Source organism: Oncorhynchus masou, chromosome 30 (genome assembly GCF_036934945.1).
Source record: "Oncorhynchus masou masou isolate Uvic2021 chromosome 30, UVic_Omas_1.1, whole genome shotgun sequence".
NCBI classification, from domain to species: Eukaryota; Metazoa; Chordata; class Actinopteri; order Salmoniformes; family Salmonidae; genus Oncorhynchus; species Oncorhynchus masou.
This window is the reverse complement of record NC_088241.1, coordinates 62,841,500-62,862,481: the sequence shown is the minus strand read 5'-3', so window position 1 is coordinate 62,862,481 and position 20,982 is coordinate 62,841,500. Positions and strand designations below refer to the sequence as shown.

General features: G+C 46.0%; 1 protein-coding gene across 1 annotated transcript in view; it reads left to right on the top strand.

The window, feature by feature from the left end:
* The window catches only part of LOC135521686 (potassium voltage-gated channel subfamily H member 2-like), a 298,098-nt gene that overhangs the window by 25,345 nt on the left and 251,771 nt on the right, over positions 1 to 20,982 (top strand). The window contains exon 3 of the mRNA XM_064947361.1: positions 1,541 to 1,771. Within this exon, the coding sequence (XP_064803433.1) occupies positions 1,541 to 1,771 (231 nt within the window). The remainder of the gene's footprint in view (positions 1 to 1,540; positions 1,772 to 20,982) is intronic.

The window sequence follows — 20,982 nt, the reverse complement described above, 5'->3', positions numbered from 1 at the left end:
GACAAATGAAACACAATCCTGTCTCCCTCTCATCCATCTTTGGTCCATTATCTTTTATCTTCAAATTTCAGTTCAATACAAAACCTAATTTCAATACCATAACGAAATTAGGACAAGCGTGCTTTATTCTCTAAAAAAAGTTAGTTTGTTCAGTGGAAAACTCGATGGGGACTCCATCTACCATTTTGAACCACACGTGTGGAATACAATAGAAAAATACAATAGTTGGTGTGTTCGTTTAATCAGACTGTGTTTGTCAATTGTTGTGACCTCGAGGAAGATCAGATCAAATTTTATGACCCATTTATGCCGAAATCCAGGTATTTCCAAAGGATTTCCATACTTTTTCTTGCTACTGTATGTTGTCTCAACCCACCAAATACAAACCACTTACTATTTTCTCATTTTCAAAAGGTCCCAAGCTCACATTCTTAGAAAATACTCACAAATCCTCCTGTCTTAAAAATCCTACGGTCGCCTGAACAGAGCAGAAATAGTGCCCTGCTCATTAGGAGAATAGCAGACATTCTTCCTCCCAATGTCCTTCTTCCTGTGTTTTGAGCCACTCTGAGCGGTCATTAGTCCACGCTTCCCATTTAACAAGACAGCTCATCGGAGATACAGAGAAAAGCAAGGAGCAGCGACAACTGAATTCCACCGTCACACACACACATACACACACAAACACACATTCTAGAGATTTGTCCATGAGCATTTAAAAAACTCGGTCAGGGTCTCTCCTTAATGATGAAAGTTAGAATAGAAGAACACAAGGCGTTGTGCATCAGCAGTTTCCCTCTTGTTATATATCACTAACTGACAGTCACACAATTAGCTCATGTCAGTTAACATTTTGTAGATTGGTAAATGAGTCTAGTTAGTCTAGTCAGCTATCTACAGTTAACTTGTAGTAATTTTTTAATCACGGTGCTGAGTTAATATGAGTTTATGTGTCGCAGCTAATTGTATAGCTAATAGGCCATGTGTTTGTAGATGGTCTGAGGTGAATAAATCTACAGCAGTCAAGGGTGACCAGGGTCATTATGGCTAGTTTTTTCTCTTCAACAAACAGAATTTTAAAGAGTTATAGAAATGTAGTAAATAGGTTTTAACTTTCTTAAACTGTCTAGGCATTAGGCAGGTAGCCTAGTGGTTAGCGCATTGGGCCAGTAACCGAAAGGTGGCTGGATTGAATCCCAGAGCTGACAAGGTAGACATCTGTTGTTCTCCCCCTGAGCAAGGCAGTCAACCCACTGTTCCCCAGCTACTGAAGATGTGGATGTTGATTAAGGTTGCCCTGCAATGTTGAAGACACATTTCAGTTGAATGCATTTAGTTATACAACTGACTAGGTATCCCCCTTTCCCTAATGAAACTCAGATGGCCATGAGGTGCTGAGCAAAGGGGATGTAGCTCTTGTTCATAAGGTCAAGGATGTACCATTTTCTACTAGTCACACACAAAACACAATACATAAATGCGCATACACACTGTATCTCTCCTGCTATCTACCTCATCTCCTTCTTCCTCTCATCCTCAGGTCGTAAGTTCATCATCGCCAATGCCCGGGTGGAGAACTGTGCCATCATATTCTGCAACGATGGCTTCTGCGCCATGTGCGGCTACTCACGAGCAGAGATCATGCAGAAGCCCTGTACCTGTAACTTCCTGTACGGCCCTCAAACCAAGCGGTTGGCCATCGCCCAGATGGCCCAAGCACTGCTGGGCTCGGAAGAGAGGAAAATGGAGATCAACCTGTACAGGAAGGACGGTAGGACCATACGCAGTGTGTGTGTGCGTGTGTGTGTGTTTTGCGGTGAGGTTGAAAACTCGTACAAGTTCAACCTGCTTGGTTACTATGGTTTCCAAGAACCACTGTACCATATCTTCTATACTTGGTTCATATTCATGACTGTATTTGCTAGTCTCTTGGTGTATTCTCAAGTCCCCCCTCTGATGCCTGATCATTGGTTGCGTCAGTCATCCTGGTTTGTGAGGTCATATGGGGAAAACACTCAGGAGGAATATCCTGGAAACATGCAGTGCTGCCTGGTATATCAGGCTCTGGGCTGGTGGCCAGTGACACACTACTCAATCACCTCCAGGTAATAGAGATAGACACCCCCCCACCGGGTGAGATATGTCAGACAGGTCCAACTGAGGAAAGCGCTACAGTATGATAGAGGGGTCAAAGAGAAAGCAAGACTGATGAAGTGAGATACTGAGAAAAGTTATAGGTGAAAAAATAAAGGAAGAGAGAGGGCGGCTGCAGTTCTTAGTTCCTGGAGAGAGACAGGTGAGAGACAGGTGAGAGACAGGTGAGAGACAGGTGAGAGACAGGTGAGAGACAGGTGAGAGACAGGTGAGAGACAGGTGAGAGACAGGTGAGAGACAGGTGAGAGAGACGTGAAAGACAGGTGAGAGAGAGGTGAGAGACAGGTGAGAGAGAGTATCTACATGACTAGCTCTAGCAACAGCAGTAGAGCGCTACATGGCTAGCTGTAGCAACAGCAGTAGAGCGCTACATGGCTAGCTGTAGCAACAGCAGTAGAGCGCTACATGGCTAGCTGTAGCAACAGCAGTAGAGGGATACATGGGTAACTGTAGCAGCAGTAGAGTGCTACATGGCTAGCTGTAGCAGCAACAGTAGAGCACTACATGGCTAGCTGTAGCAGCAACAGTAGAGCACTACATGGCTAGCTGTAGTAGCAACAGTAGAGCACTACATGGCTAGCTGTAGCAGCAGCAGTAGAGCACTACATGGCTAGCTGTAGCAGTTTATTCTCAGAGTTATCTGTTTCTCCTGTATACACAACTCCCCCCTTGGCCTGCAGTAGATAGAGAAATCAACTCAAAATAATGTGTGTGTGTGTGTGTGTGTGTGTACTGATTCTCTAGTGCCCTGCTCTGTTTCCAGTGTGTACACTCAGTAGTTGCTACAATGCTAATGTTAACAGCTAGCTACAGTACAGCATAGTACGATGATTGATTCATATATTCTTACAGTATAGGCTCTAGTATGTGATACGAGGTCTACAGAGTATTGACATCTGTTATCTACTGCTCGGATGTGGCTGGCCCTGTCCACCTAAATGTGGAGAAGTACAGCAGGAAGTATATTTGTAATGTCACCAGGGAGACCTTCAAGAGGTTCTCTCTGCGTTGCCAGGGTTACCCACATCCCATGTGACTGGGGGGAACACACTTCCCTTGGGCCCACTCCCCCTCCCTCACCTCCCTTCGCTCTTCAGTGTCTGACACTCTTATGAAGAGTCATTATGCGCTTTCAAGGGGATTGCCCGATCCATAATCTCTCACCTCTGATAGGTCAACTGGTCTAGGCTTGTCTTAGCCAACCCCTCCCAGGGTGAGTCTTCCTCAGCTCATCAGATAGTCACGATTGAAATGCAGTGCAACCTGGAAACTCCTACATAACACATACATGATGTGGAAATGCAATGCCTCCTCCTCCTCCTCATCCCTCTCCCCCTCATCCCTCTCCCCCTCATCCTTCTTCTCCTCCTCCTCCTCCTCCTCCTCCTCCCCCTCCTCCTTATTAAAATGCACGAGTAGGGGGAAGAAAAGGATCCCTTTAATGTTGGAAAGAGTGACGTGACAGGAAGGGAAAGGGAAGGGGGAGGGAAGGGGAAGGGAAGGGAAGGTTTAGGGATTGTGCAGCAATACCTCGCTCCATTCATCTACCCCTGCTCCCCGGCATTAGCCTTGATGAATCGCTCCTTCTCTCACGCTCAATTGTCCAACGTCGATCTGAACGCTACTTAATCAATCATCTTGTCCAGCTAAACTCTTTCAGCTCTGATGCAGTCGCAGGGAGTTAAGGGACTGTACACTGTGCGTGTTGTACATCAGCGCCTGTTTCCGGTCAGCACAGTCTCCGGATTTCAAAGACTCTTGACCTCTTGAGGTCACTGTGATCAGTTTTTTTATTTTTTATATATACGGTCGGTAGAGCCTTTTCTGTCCCAGTTCTAGAAATGTCAACTCAAGCAGGTTGAAATACTGTAAAGGCACTCCCTGCTCTTGCTCTCAGTAAGCTCCACTCAGACTGCCAGACTCTTTGTGTGTGCCTGTTATCCCAGAGATCTGAGGCCTCCGGGGAACAGGTACATACTGAACTCTGTCTCTGCATGGAAGCCTCCCGCAGCCCGCAGCCCTCTGCTCATTGCTCTCTTCCGCCCCCCGATTGTCCAGGAAGGAGTACCAAGGGGGCCTATACATAACCCTCATCATTTCATTAAGTATCCGCATGCAGGCCATCTGCAGCAGGGTCTCATTAAGTAGCCCTCCCTGCAGGCCATCTGCAGCAGGGTCTCATTAAGTAGCCCCATGCAGGCCATCTGCAGCAGGGTCTCATTAAGTAGCCCTCCCTGCAGGCCATCTGTAGCAGGGTCTCATTAAGTAGCCCCATGCAGGCCATCTGCAGCAGGGTCTCATTAAGTAGCCCTCCCTGCAGGCCATCTGTAGCAGGGTTTCATTAAGTAGCCCTCCCTGCAGGCCATCTGCAGCAGGGTCTCATTAAGTAGCCCTCCCTGCAGGCCATCTGCAGCAGGGTCTCATTAAGTAGCCCCATGCAGGCCATCTGTAGCAGGGTTTCATTAAGTAGCCCCATGCAGGCCATCTGCAGCAGGGTCTCATTAAGTAGCCCTCCCTGCAGGCCATCTGCAGCAGGGTCTCATTAAGTAGCCCCATGCAGGCCATCTGTAGCAGGGTTTCATTAAGTAGCCCCATGCAGACCATCTGTAGCAGGGTTTCATTAAGTAGCCCCATGCAGGCCATCTGCAGCAGGGTCTCATTAAGTAGCTCCATGCAGGCCATCTGTAGCAGGGTTTCATTAAGTAGCCCTCCCCATGCAGGCCATCTGCAGCAGGGTCTCATTAAGTAGCCCTCCATGCAGGCCATCTGCAGCAGGGTCTCATTAAGTAGCCCCATGCAGGCCATCTGTAGCAGGGTTTCATTAAGTAGCCCCATGCAGGCCATCTGCAGCAGGGTCTCATTAAGTAGCCCCATGCAGACCATCTGTAGCAGGGTTTCATTAAGTAGCCCCATGCAGACCATCTGTAGCAGGGATTCATTAAGTAGCCCCATGAAGGCCATCTGTAGCAGGGTCTCATTAAGTAGCCCCATGCAGACCATCTGTAGCAGGGTCTCATTAAGTATCCCCATGCAGACCATCTGCAGCAGGGTCTCATTAAGTAGCCCCATGCAGGCCATCTGTAGCAGGGTTTCATTGGGGAAAAGCACCTGCCCTTTTTCTGCTCCACTGGCTGGGCCATTCAGTGGCTGGGCCATTCAGAGGCTGGGCCATTCAGTGGCTGGGCCATTCAGTGGCTGGGCCATTCAGTGGCTGGGCCATTCAGTGGCTGGGCCATTCAGTGGCTGGGCCATTCAGTGGCTGGGCCATTCCGTGGCTGGGCCATTCAGTGGCTGGGCCATTCAGTGGCTGGGCCATTCAGTGGCTGGACCATTCAGTGGCTGGGCCATTCAGTGGCTGGGACATTCAGTGGCTGGGACATTCAGTGGCTGGGCCATTCAGAGGCTGGGCCATTCAGAGGCTGGGCCATTCAGAGGCTGGGCCATTCAGAGGCTGGGCCATTCAGAGGTGTGTGTGTGTGTGTGTGTGTGTGTGTGTGTGTGTGTGTGTGTGTGTGTGTCCCGTTGCCCCTCACATTTGTGAGATCCCTTCATCACTCTTTTGTTCTATTGATCAGCATATTAGTTATTTTTCCACAGCTTTGACAGCTGAAAAATATAATCACGTCCTTGTGTCTATAGATGTCTGGTCCATCTTCTCTTTGGAGTGGCTATCCGTTGTCGTCAGAGATGTACGGCCCTACAATGGAGTCATCAGAGATCGTGGCGTTTCGCGAGGTCCCCAGCAAGGACCGAGCAATCCCCCTCCCCCTTCTATTTCCTGCTATTGTACACATTGTGACATGAAGCTGAGAGAATATTTTGCCGTTTTAAAAGCTAATTGCCTGTAATTCTAAACATTTTGCCATGGCTTATGATGTGCCTCATCCAACCAGAGCTTCTGAGCCCCCACACGTTGCTGGTGATCAGCGACGACAGCTCAGCAGGCTTGTGTGGGGATCTTGGTGCACCAGGGCCCAGATTCACAAACCTTCTTTAAGAAGACATCTCAACTTAACTGAAACTTTTTTCCTTAACTATAGACTTAAGAAGAAAGTTGGAACAGTTGCCTAGCAACACACATTTTAAGAATATTTGCAAGAAGATATTTGAAAAGTTTGTGTAAAAATCATTAAATCTTAAGATATTGCTGAGGAATTGCACTTAGTCTCTTGTGAACTTTAAAAAAAAAAATCTTAAAATACTTCTTAAGTTTTGTGTAAAGAATTGTTTTGTGAATCTGGGCCCAGGTGTACATTTGAGACTAGACAGTCTCTCAGGTGGCTGACAATAGCTAAAAGCCCATGGCCTCTTCATGTGATTGCTTAGCAGCTGTAGCTAAGGAGCGTACTCAGAACTGGCCTATAAGTACTTGTTTTTTTATGGAGATGTCCTTCACTGCTAAATCCAACTGCCACGAAAAAGTCCCACTAACAATCAACACAATAATCCTTTCTTTTTTTTTACAATAAATTAGGCAATCATTTAATGACGTCCACACGAGAAATGGTCGTCATAATTACAATTGCACACCGCAAAATCTATAAAGGGGAAGCTTCTCATGGCTTCTGTATCAATGTTCATGTTATGTTTATTGTGTTGAAAAGGCAAGTAGTTGTTTCTTTGGTTGCTTTCATCACAGGCCACATCTTGAAAAATAGATCACATTGAGGTGCTTGTAGAATAGATTGCAGCATCAATGGTAATAGAATGTAACTTGTCATTATCAGCACCTCTTAAACATCTATGTCTGTTGAACATCCTGCATGGTTAGACCCATCAGACCAGACCCATCAGACAAGATACAAGACCCATCAGGCTAGATACTAGACCCATTAGACTAGATACTAGACCCATCAGACTAGATACTAGACCCATCAGACTAGATACAAGACCCATCAGACTAGATACTAGACCCATCAGACTAGATACAAGACCCATCAGACAAGATACAAGACCCATCAGACTAGATACAAGACCCATCAGACTAGATACTAGACCCATCAGACTAGACCCATCAGACTAGATACTAGACCCATCAGACTAGATACTAGACCCATCAGACTAGATACTAGACCCATCAGACTAGATACTAGACCCATCAGACTAGATACTAGACCCATCAGACTAGATACTAGACCCATCAGACTAGATACTAGACCCATCAGACTAGATACTAGACCCATCAGACTAGATGCTAGACCCATCAGACTAGATACTAGACCCATCAGACTAGACTAGACCCATCAGACTAGATACTAGACCCATCAGACTAGATACTGGACCCTTCAGACTAGGCTAGTAGACCTAGCATGCTAGATACTAGAACCACCAGACTGGATATTAGACCCATCAGACAAGATCCTAGAACCATCAGACTAGACCAATCAGACTAGATACTTGACCAATCAGACTAGAAACTAGACCCATCAGACTAGATACTAGACCCATCAGACAAGACCCATCAGACTAGATACTAGACCCTTCAGACAAGATACAAGACCCATCAGACAAGATACAAGACCCATCAGACTAGATACAAGACCCATCAGACTAGATACTAGACCCATCAGACTAGATACTAGACCCATCAGACTAGATACTAGACCCATCAGACTAGATACTAGACCCATCAGACTAGATACTAGACCCATCAGACTAGATACTAGACCCATCAGACTAGATACTAGACCCATCAGACTAGACTAATCAGACTTCATAGTAGACCCATCAGACTAGATACTAGACCCATCAGACTAGATACTAGACCCATCAGACTAGATACTAGACCCATCAGACTAGATACTAGACCCATCAGACTAGATACTAGACCCATCAGACTAGATACTAGACCCATCAGACTAGATACTAGACCCATCAGACTAGATGCTAGACCCATCAGACTAGATACTAGACCCATCAGACTAGATACAAGACCCATCAGACTAGACCCATCAGACTAGATACTAGACCCATCAGACTAGATACTAGACCCATCAGACTAGATACTAGACCCATCAGACTAGACCCAACAGACAAGACCCATCAGACTAGATACTAGACCAGACATCAGACCCATAGATACTAGACCCATCAGACTAGATACTAGACCCATCAGACTAGACCCAACAGACAAGACCCATCAGACTAGATACTAGACCCATCAGACTAGATACTAGACCCATCAGACAGACTAGACCCATCAGACTAGACCCATCAGACTAGACCCATCAGACTAGATACTTGACCCATCAGACTAGATACTAGACCCATCAGACTAGAAACTAGACCCATCAGACTAGATACTAGACCCATCAGATTAGATACTAGACCCATCAGACTAGATACTAGACCCATCAGACTAGATACTAGACCCATCAGACTAGATACTAGACCCATCAGACTAGATACTAGACCCATCAGACTAGACCCATCAGACTAGATACTAGACCCATCAGACTAGATACATCAGACCCATCAGACTAGATAGACCCATCAGACCCAGACTAGATACTAGACCCATCAGACTAGACCTAGACCCATCAGACTAGATACTAGACCCATCAGACAGACTAGACCCATCAGACTAGATATAGACATTAGACCCATCAGACTAGATACTAGACCCATCAGACTAGATACTAGACCCATCTAGATAAGACCCATCAGACTAGATACTAGACCCATCAGACTAGATACTAGACCCATCAGACTAGATACTAGACCCATCAGACTTGATACTTGACTCATCAGATGTCACACATCAGTCTAGATACTAGACCCATCAGACAAGACCCATCTGACTAGATACTAGACCCATCAGACTAGATACTAGACCCATCAGACTAGATACTAGACCCATCAGACGAGAGACTCAGACTCATCAGACCCATCAGACTAGATACTAGACCCATCAGACTAGATATAGACCCATCAGACTAGATACTAGACCCATCAGACTAGATACTAGACCCATCAGACTAGATACTAGACCCATCAGACTAGATACTAGACCCATCATCAGACTAGATACTAGACCCATCAGACTAGATACTAGACCCATCAGACTAGATACTAGACCCATCAGACTAGATACAAGACCCATCAGACTAGATACTAGACCCATCAGACTAGATACTAGACCCATCAGACTAGATACTAGACCCATCAGACTAGATACTAGACCCATCAGACTAGATACTAGACCCATCAGACTAGATACTAGACCCATCAGACTAGATACTAGACCCATCAGACTAGATACTAGACCCATCAGACTAGATACTAGACCCATCAGACTAGATACTAGACCCATCAGACTAGATACTAGACCCATCAGACTAGATACTAGACCCATCAGACTAGATACTAGACCCATCAGACTAGATACTAGACCCATCAGACTAGATACTAGACCCATCAGACTAGACCCATCAGACTAGATACTAGACCCATCAGACTAGATACTAGACCCATCAGACTAGATACTAGACCCATCAGACTAGATACTAGACCCATCAGACTAGATATAGACCCATCAGACTAGATACTAGACCAATCAGACTAGATACTAGACCCATCAGACGAGATACTAGACCCATCAGACTAGACCAATCAGACTAGATACTAGACCCATCAGACTAGATACTAGACCCATCAGACTAGATACTAGACCCATCAGACTAGATACTAGACCCATCAGACTAGATACTAGACCCATCAGACTAGACCCATCAGACTAGATACTAGACCCATCAGACTAGATACTAGACCCATCAGACTAGATACTAGACCCATCAGACTAGATACTAGACCCATCAGACTAGATACTAGACCCATCAGACTAGATACTAGACCCATCAGACTAGATACTAGACCCATCAGACTAGATACTAGACCCATCAGACTAGACTAATCAGACTAGACTAATCAGACTTCATAGTAGACCCATCAGACTAGATACTAGACCCATCAGACTAGATACTAGACATCAGACTAGATACTAGACCCATCAGACAGATACTAGACCCATACTAGACCCATCAGACTAGATACTAGACCCATCAGACTAGATACTAGACCCATCAGTCTAGATACTAGACCCATCAGACAAGACCCATCTGACTAGATACTAGACCCATCAGACTAGATACCAGACACATCAGACTAGATACTAGACCCATCAGACAAGACCCATCAGACTAGATACTAGACCCATCAGACTAGATACTAGACCCATCAGACTAGACCCATCAGACTAGACCCATCAGACTAGATACTAGACCCATCAGACTAGATACTAGACCCATCAGACTAGACCCATCAGACTAGATACTAGACCCATCAGACTAGATACTAGACCCATCAGACTAGATACTAGACCCATCAGACTAGATACTAGACCCATCAGACTAGACCCATCAGACTAGATACTAGACCCATCAGACTAGATACTAGACCCATCAGACTAGACTAATCAGACTTCATAGTAGACCCATCAGACTAGATACTAGACCCATCAGACTAGATACTAGACCAATACCCAGACGAGATACTAGACCCATCAGACTAGATACTAGACCCATCAGACTAGATACTAGACCCATCAGACTTGATACTAGACCCATCAGACTAGATACTAGACCCATCAGACTAGATACTAGACCCATCAGACTAGATACTAGACCCATCAGACTAGATACTAGACCCATCAGACTAGATACTAGACCCATCAGACAAGACCCATCAGACTAGATACTAGACCCTTCAGACTAGATACTAGACCCATCAGACTAGATACTAGACCCATCAGACTAGATACTAGACCCATCAGACTAGATACTAGACCCATCAGACTAGATACTAGACCCATAGATACTAGACCCATCAGACTAGATATTAGACCCATCAGACTAGATACTAGACATCAGACATCAGACATCAGACTAGATACTAGACCCATCAGACTAGACCCATCAGACTAGACCCATCAGACTAGATACTAGACCCATCAGACTAGATCAGACTTAGATACTAGACCCATCAGACTAGATACTAGACCCATCAGACAGATACTAGACCCATCAGACTAGACTAGACCCATCAGACTAGATACTAGACCCATCAGACTAGACTAGACCCATCAGACTAGATACTAGACCCATCAGACTAGATACTAGACCCATCAGACTAGATACTAGACATCCTAGATACTAGACCCATCAGACTAGATACTAGACCCATCAGACTAGATACTAGACCCATCAGACTAGATACTAGACCCATCAGACTAGATACTAGACCCATCAGACCCATCAGATAGACTAGACCCATCAGACTAGATACTAGACCCATCAGACTAGATACTAGACCCATCAGACTAGATACTAGACCCATCAGACAAGATACAAGACCCATCAGACTAGATACAAGACCCATCAGACTAGATACTAGACCCATCAGACTAGATACTAGACCCATCAGGCTAGGCCCAGGCATTGTTATTGTTTTGTATGGGTTTCTCCTCTTTTGTTGACACCTGAGTAATGCATCATGACAGAGCACTGTTCTGCCATGTATCTGCCTCATTACACCCTCTATGTACTGTAGTAATGTGTGGGTGTGTGTGTGTGTGTGTTGGTATGTTTGTGTGTGTGTTTGTGTGTAGGAACCAGCTACACAAACATCACCAATGATTCACTTAACAACCTCTTCACACAAACACACACATATTAGATGATCACACACACACACACACACACACACACACACACACACACACACACACACACACACACACACACACATCAGACACACACACACACACACACACACACACACACACACATACACACATACTAGACCCATCACACACACACACATACTAGATGACTAGACCCACACACACACAGACACACAGACAGCACAGACAGACCCACAGACAGACAGACAGACACAGACAGACTGTCAGTCACTAACCCCTCCCCTCTCAAAACAACACTAGACTCTGTCAGTCACTAACCCCCTACCCCCCAATCCAACAACAACACTCTGTCAGTCACTAACCCCCTACTAGACCCTCTCAAAAACAACATCAGACTCCTCTAGTCAGTCACTAACCCCCTAGACCCCCTCTCAAAAACAACACTCTCTGTCAGTCACTAACCCCTCCCCTCTCAAAACAACACTCCTGTCAGTCACTAACCCCTCCCCAATCCAAACAACACAACACACCCTGTCAGTCACTAACCCCTCCCCTCTCAAAAACAACACTCCCTGTCAGTCACTAACCCCTCCCCTCTCAAAAACAACACTCTCTGTCAGTCACTAACCCCTCCCCTCTCAAAAACAACACTCTCTGTCAGTCACTAACCCCTCCCCTCTCCAAAACAACACACTCTGTCAGTCACTAACCCCTCCCCTCTCAAAAACAACACTCTCTGTCAGTCAGTAACCCTCCCCTCTCAAAAACAACACTCTCTGTCAGTCACTAACCCCTCCCCTCTCAAAAACAACACTCTCTGTCAGTCACTAACCCCTCCCCTCTCAAAAACAACACTCTCTGTCAGTCACTAACCCCTCCCCTCTCAAAAACAACACACTCTGTCAGTCAGTAACCCCTCCCCTCTCAAAAACAACACTCTCTGTCAGTCAGTAACCCCTCCCCTCTCAAAAACAACACTCTCTGTCAGTCAGTAACCCTTCCCCTCTCAAAAACAACACTCTGTCAGTCAGTAACCCCTCCCCTCTCAAAAACAACACTCTCTGTCAGTCAGTAACCCTTCCCCTCTCAAAAACAACATTCTCAATGCAGATGAACTTGTCTCCATGGATATCCTGCATTTCATGATTGGCTCCTTTACCTCCTTCCTGTTTGGTTTATTTTGTGTGTATGTGTACGCGTGTGTATATTTGTTTGCGTGTGGAGTTTGCACCTGTGTTTATGAATGTGTGTATGTGTGTGTATCACAGAGTAAGAAGGCCCCTCTCCAACCCAAGCCTCTGGTTGAAACTATCTGTACTGCATAGCAAGTTCGTACAGCAGGGAGTCCCTGGGGAGGTCTGATACTTTCACTGCCTGTCAGGTTCCTGTTTACTCTGCCAGTGTATTGACCTGTCCTACTGGCTACTGTGACCTGTCCTACTGGCCACTATGACCTGTCTTACTGGCCACTGTGACCTGTCCTACTGGCTACTGTGACCTGTCCTACTGGCCACTATGACCTGTCCTACTGGCCACTGTGACCTGTCCTACTGGCTACTGTGACCTGTCCTACTGGCCACTGTGACCTGTCCTACTGGCTACTGTGACCTGTCCTACTGGCCACTATGACCTGTCTTACTGGCCCACTACTGTGACCTGTCCTACTGGCCACTATGACCTGTCTTACTGGCCACTGTGACCTGTCCTACTGGCTACTGTGACCTGTCCTACTGGCCACTATGACCTGTCTTACTGGCCACTGTGACCTGTCCTACTGGCCACTATGACCTGTCTTACTGGCCACTGTGACCTGTCCTACTGGCTACTGTGACCTGTCCTACTGTCCACTATGACCTGTCTTACTGGCCACTGTGACCTGTCCTACTGGCTACTGTGACCTGTCCTACTGGCCACTGTGACCTGTCCTACTGGCTACTGTGACCTGTCCTACTGGCCATTATGACCTGTCCTACTGGCCACTATGACCTGTCCTACTGGCCACTATGACCTGTCCTACTGGCCACTATGACCTGTCCTACTGGCCACTATGACCTGTCCTACTGGCCACTATGACCTGTCCTACTGGCCACTATGACCTGTCCTACTGGCCACTATGACCTGTCCTACTGGCTACTGTGACCTGTCCTACTGGCCACTGTGACCTGTCCTACTGGCCACTGTGACCTGTCCTACTGGCCACTGTGACCTGTCCTACTGGCCACTATGACCTGTCCTACTGGCCACTATGACCTGGCCACTGTGACCTGTCCTACTGGCTACTGTGACCTGTCCTACTGGCCACTATGACCTGTCCTACTGGCCACTATGACCTGTCCTACTGGCCACTATGACCTGTCTTACTGGCCACTATGACCTGTCCTACTGGCTACTGGCCACTATGACTGGCCACTGTGACCTGTCCTACTGGCCACTGTGACCTGTCCTACTGGCCACTGTGACATGTCCTACTGGCCACTGTGACCTGTCCTACTGGCCACTATGACCTGTCCTACTGGCCACTATGACCTGGCCACTATGACCTGTCCTACTGGCTACTGTGACCTGTCCTACTGGCCACTATGACCTGTCCTACTGGCTACTGTGACCTGTCCTACTGGCCACTGTGACCTGTCCTACTGGCTACTGTGACCTGTCCTACTGGCCACTATGACCTGTCCTACTGGCTACTGTGACCTGTCCTACTGGCCACTGTGACATGTCCTACTGGCCACTGTGACCTGTCCTACTGGCCACTATGACCTGTCCTACTGGCCACTGTGACATGTCCTACTGGCCACTATGACATGTCCTACTGGCTACTGTGAACTATTCCACGGCTGTACGTGCTTCCCTATTGCCACAGGGCCTTTATCTTAAGTATTTTAAATAATCCCACAGTACCCATCTTCACACCTATCCCCCCCTCCCCTTCCACCCCCCAAAAAGCCTTCTGTGAACTATCACTCACACTTGACCCCCCCCTTCCCTTAACTAGCTCTGACTTTGCTGATAGCTACTTTATTGTGGAAAAATATACTGACTATGGCTGAGAAATATATGGTTGTCCCAGCTAGCTATCTTAATAAGATGAATGCACTACAACTGTAAGTCGCTTGTCACGCCCTTGCCATAGAGAGGCTTTTATTCTCTATTTTGGTTAGACCAGGGTGTGACTAGGGTGGGCATTCTAATCATACTTAGGCAGCCTGTTATGCCATCTTAGTTGTGGGTAGTTGTCTTTGTTAGTGGCCTATATAACCCATGTAAGCTTCACGGTCGTTTTGTGTGTGTGTGTGTGTGTGTGTGTGTGTGTGTGTGTGTGTGTGTGTGTATGTGTGTGTGTGTGTGTGTGTGTGTGTGTGTGTGTGTGTCTGTGTGTGTGTCTGTGTGTGTGTGTGTATCTGTGTGTGTGTGTGTATCTGTGTGTGTGTGTGTATCTGTGTGTGAGTGTATCTGTGTGTGAGTGTATCTGTGTGTGAGTGTATCTGTGTGTGAGTGTATCTGTGTGTGTGTGTATCTGTGTGTGTGTGTATCTGTGTGTGAGTGTATCTGTGTGTGTGTGTATCTGTGTGTGTGTCTATCTCTGTGTGTGTGTATCTGTGTGTGTGTGTATCTGTGTGTGAGTGTATCTGTGTGTGAGTGTATCTGTGTGTGTGTGTATCTGTGTGTGTGTCTATCTGTGTATCTGTGTGTCAGTGTATCTGTGTGTCAGTGTATCTGTGTGTCAGTGTATCTGTGTGTCAGTGTATCTGTGTGTCAGTGTATCTGTGTGTCAGTGTATCTGTGTGTCAGTGTATCTGTGTGTCAGTGTATCTGTGTGTCAGTGTATTTGTGTGTCAGTGTGTGTATCTGTGTGTCAGTGTGTGTATCTGTGTGTGTGTGTGTGTATCTGTGTGTGTGTGTGTATCTGTGTGTGTGTGTATCTGTGTGTGTGTGTATCTGTGTGTGTGTGTATCTGTGTGTGAGTGTATCTGTGTGTGAGTGTATCTGTGTGTGAGTGTATCTGTGTGTGAGTGTATCTGTGTATCTAAGTGTGTATCTCTGTGTGTGTGTGTATCTGTGTGTGTGTGTATCTGTGTGAGTGTATCTCTGTGTGAGTGTATCTCTGTGTGAGTGTATCTGTGTGTGAGTGTATCTGTGTGTGTGTGTATCTGTGTGTGAGTGTATCTGTGTGTGAGTGTATCTGTGTGTGAGTGTATCTGTGTGTGAGTGTATCTGTGTGTGAGTGTATCTGTGTGTGAGTGTATCTGTGTGTGAGTGTATCTGTGTGTGAGTGTATCTGTGTGTGAGTGTATCTGTGTGTGAGTGTATCTGTGTGTGAGTGTGTGTATCTGTGTGTGAGTGTGTGTATCTGTGTGTGAGTGTGTGTATCTGTGTGAGTGTGTGTATCTGTGTGTGAGTGTATCTGTGTGTGTGTGTGTATCTGTGTGTGTGTGTATCGGTGTGTGTGAATGTATCTGTGTGTGTGAATGTGTGTGTGTGTGTGTGTGTGTGTATCTGTGTGCGTGTGTGTGTTTCTTGTTTTGTTGGCGACATTCTTAATAAAGGATAATGTATGCTCACCACGCTGCACCTTCGTCCGGTCATTTCCCTGACGTCGTTCGTGACATCGCTATAGATAAGAGTTTCTGATAATTGACTCAAAAGTAAGTTTAATGGCATATTGATTGGAGACCGGGGCAAACCTGGCAGACGCTGAATCCCTCCGATCCCAATTAGTCACCATGCAGGGCCAGGCAGGCATGACACGAACCCCCAGGGCTAACAGCTAGCTAGCCCACTGGCTGCCCTCCCTGACTGATTGCTTAACAATGAGGGGATATGATGGTCTTATTCTGAGATTTGCAGTGTAGTTGCTTGTGCTTGTTTGCCATTCCTAGGCAAATAGCCTGTATTTTTAGACTGTGTGTACAGACGGACGGCTCCAGGTCAGCTGGCAAGCCCACTGAAGCGTCCCGGTAAGCAAAGAGCAAACCCCCATCCTCCTCCGCTTCTCCTCCCCACTGATCCCCTGCCAACTCCCAGACTGGGATAGAGGTGGGCACCGCTACTGAATACCAACAACCTGCTAATCACTGTCTAAATGGTACTCGAAAGACTACAGATCATGGTGCTTTCAAATAGTAGTCCTTGTGGTCTTAAGACCACAACCTATGATAACTCTTATCTTGCTTTTAGAGTTGTATTGTGATGTAAAATATTAGAATGATTAGAGTTGTATTGTGATGTAACATATTAGAATGATAAGTTCTATGGTGATGTAACATATTAGAATGATAAGTTCTATGGTGATGTAAAATATTAGAATGATAAGTTCTATGGTGATGTAACATATTAGAATGATAAGTTCTATGGTGATGTAAAATATTAGAATGATAAGTTCTATGGTGATGTAACATATTAGAATGATAAGTTCTATGGTGATGTAACATATTATAATGATTGGAGTTGTATTGTGATGTAACATATTAGGATGATTAGTTATATTGTGATGTAACATATTAGAGTGATTAAATATGAAGATGCTGCTGCTGACGATGATGCTGATGATGATGACCAACTGGGTATCCTAGAGAGGTCACACAAGTCTTTGCCGAATCACCTATATTATATGGGCAATAAAAGGTTTTATTTTAGATGATGTCATGGCTAGACATTACTAGCAGTGTGTTGATGGCTCTGACGCAATGATCTCAGTCCCCTGGCCAGAGTCATTCATTTATGGGATAGTTCCACAACGAAGCCCTTGGAGAGGATTCACATGTTCAGGTTGCAAAGGAGGTTTCTCCACTGAGGTGTTTCCACTGAGGTGTTTCCACTGAGGTGTTTCCACCAAGAGAGAGACGGAGAGACAGTGACCACACACACACACATGCACGCACGCACACACACACACACACACACACACACTCTCACTAATGGAACCCTTAGATTGTGCACAATAGAGAAATTAGTGTGAAAGCAAGATATAAATAGATGTAATTGAGAGAGATGACAGGTGGGAGAGAGAGAAATAGAGGAAGAGAGAGAGAGAGGGGGAGAGGGAAAGAGAGCGAGGTAGTGGGAGAGAGAGAAATGGAGAGAGAACAGAGTGCGGTATGGGTGGACTGCAAACCCTTATTGTCTCATTACCTTTCTCATCAGTCCATCATCCCCTGTCAATCACAAGTTGGGATGTCTTTCAGAAATAAAAGTTATCAGATAAAGGATTCCATCTTCAACTCCACTTCTTCAGTATTGAAACAAGAAGCACAATGCTATGAAGGACATGGCTTTGGAATAGAATGAGTCTGTGAAAAGCCACAAGTACAGAATAGATAAATAGTCCATTTGTAGGATATTTTGAGATCCGCTTTTTCCTATATAGATGTTATGTGTTGCGAAATAGGCTACCTCTAATGTGCAGATAGTGCTTCCATAGAAGTCCTTGCTGTACAGTAAGGCCATTATATTCAATTGTATTTTTCAGATGACATTGCTGGATTCTCCACTGCTCTGGTCAGACCCTGCCTGCCTGCCTGATGGCAGTGGAATTGCTTCTCTCTGCAGTTTCTCTCCACTGGGGCAGAGAATGCCTCCCACACATACTGTATATGTGCACACACACACACAACAGCAAGTTTGAGCCTCCAAAAATATCCCCTGTGGAAACGAGTTAAGAGAGATAGGAAACGAGTGATGAGTGATAGGAAACGAGTTACGAGCATGTGTGTCTCAGCATCTGTGTCTCTTTTGATATGTGTGTGTGCATACTTGTGTATCTATTCAAACATTTGTGGTGTCCGAAGTAGCGATGTCACTGGACAAGCTCAGGCTGAAACTGTGAAGAGGTCAGTCTGGGTCAGCCTTAACTGTAGGGTATGTGAGACTACCTCTGGCCCCCTTACATCTTCACACAGAAATACGCATGCATACACACACACACAAACACACACACAGATGAAGCGTTAGGCAGCGTAGTGATGTTGGACAGGCGGGCAGGTGCAGGCAGCGAATGGTTGAAGAGCATGCATTTAGTTTTACTTGTATTTTAGAGCAATTGGAGGTCACGGAAGGAGAGTTGTATGGCATTGAAGCTTGCCTGGAGGGTTGTTAACACAGTGTCCAAAGAAGTCCAAAGTATACAGAATGGTGTCGTCTGCGTAGAGGTGGATCAGAGACTTACCAGCAGCAAGAGCGACATCATTGATGTTTACAGAGAAGAGAGTCGGTTCAAGAATTGAACCCTGTGGCACCCCCATAGAGACTGCCAGAGGCCCGGACAAAAGACCCTCCGATTTGACACACTGAACTCTATCAGAGAAGCAGTTGGTGAACCAGGCGAGGCAATCATTTGAGAAACCAAGGCTGTCGAGTCTGCCGATAAGGGTGTGGTGATTGACAGAGTCAAAATGCTTGGCCAGGTCAATGAATACGGTTGCACAGTATTGTTTCTTATCAATGGCGGTTAAAATATCGTTTAGGACCTTGAGTGTTGCTGAGGTGCACCCATGACCAGCTCTGAAACCAGATTGCAAAGCGGAAAAGGTATGGTGGGATTCAAAATGGTCGGTAATCTGTTTGTTGACTTGGCTTTCGAAGACCTTAGAAAGGCAGGGTAGGATAGATATAGGTCTGTAGCAGTATGGGTCAAGAGTGTCACCCCCTTTGAAGAGGGGGATGACCGCGGCAGCTTTCCAATCTTTGGGAATCTCAGACAATACGAAAGAGAGGTTGAACAGGCTAGTAATAGGGGTGGCAACAGATTTGTAGGGGTCCAGATTTTGCAGCACTTTCAGAACATCAGCTATCTGGATTTGGGTAAAGGAGAAATGGTGGGCGGTTTTGGCGGGTTGCTGTGGGGGGTGCAGTGCTGTTGACCGGGGTAGGGGTAGCCAGGTGGAAAGCATGGCCAGCCGTTCAAAAAATGCTTATTGAAATTCTCAATTATAGTGGATTTATAGGTGGTGACAGTGTTTCCTATCTTCAGTGCAGTGGGCAGCTGGGAGGAGGTGTTCTTATTCTCCATGGACTTTACAGTGTCCCAGAACATTTTTGAATTTGTGTTGCAGGAAGCAAATTTCTACTTGAAAAAGCTAGCCTTGGTTTTTCTAACTGCCTGTGTATTGGTTGGTTTGTAGCCTCCCTGAAAGTGGCATATAACGGGCACTATTCGATGCTAATGCAGAACACCACAGGATGTTTTTGTGTTGGTTAAGGGCAGTCAGGTCTGGGGAGAACCAAGGGCTATATCTATTCCTGGTTCTAAATTTCCTGAATGGGGCATGCTTATTTAAGATGGTGAGGAAGGCATTTAAAAAAAAAATAACAACCATGCATCATCTACTGATGAGATGAGATCAATATCCTTCCAGGATACCCCGGCCAGGTCGATTAGAAAGGCCTGCTCGCTGAAGTGTTTCAGGGAGCGTTTGACAGTGATGAGTGGAGGTTGTTTGACCGCTGACCCATTACAGATGCAGGCAATGAGGCAGTGATCACTCAGATCTTGGTTGAAAACAGCAGAGGTGTATTTAGAGGGCAAGTTGGTAAGGATGATATCTATGAGGGTGCCCGTGTTTACGGCTTTGGGGTGGTACCTGGTAGGTTCATTGATGATTTGTGTGAAATTGAGGGCATCAAGCTTAGATTGTAGGATGGCCGGGGTGTTAAGCATGTTCCAGTTTAGGTCGCCTAGCAGCATGAGCTCTGAAGATAGATGGGGGGCAATCAGTTCACATATGGTGTCCAGAGCACAGCTGGAGGCAGAGGGTGGTCTATAGCAGGCAGCAACGGTGAGAGATTTGTTTTCAGAGAGGTGGATTTTTAAAAGTAGAAGTTCAAATTGTTTGGGTACAGACCTGGATAGTAGGACAGAACTCTGCAGGCTATCTTTGTAGTAGATTGCAACACCGCCCCCTTTGGCCATTCTATCTTGTCTGAAAATGTTGTAGTTAGGGATGAAAATTTCAGAATTTTTGGTGGGCTTCCTAAGCCAGGATTCAGACACAGCTAGAACATCCGGGTTGGCAGAGTGTGCTAAAGCAGTGAATAAAACAAACTTAGGGAGGAGGCTTCTAATATTAACATGCATGAAACCAAGACTATTACGGTTACAGAAGTATCAAAAGAGAGCGCCTGGGAAATAG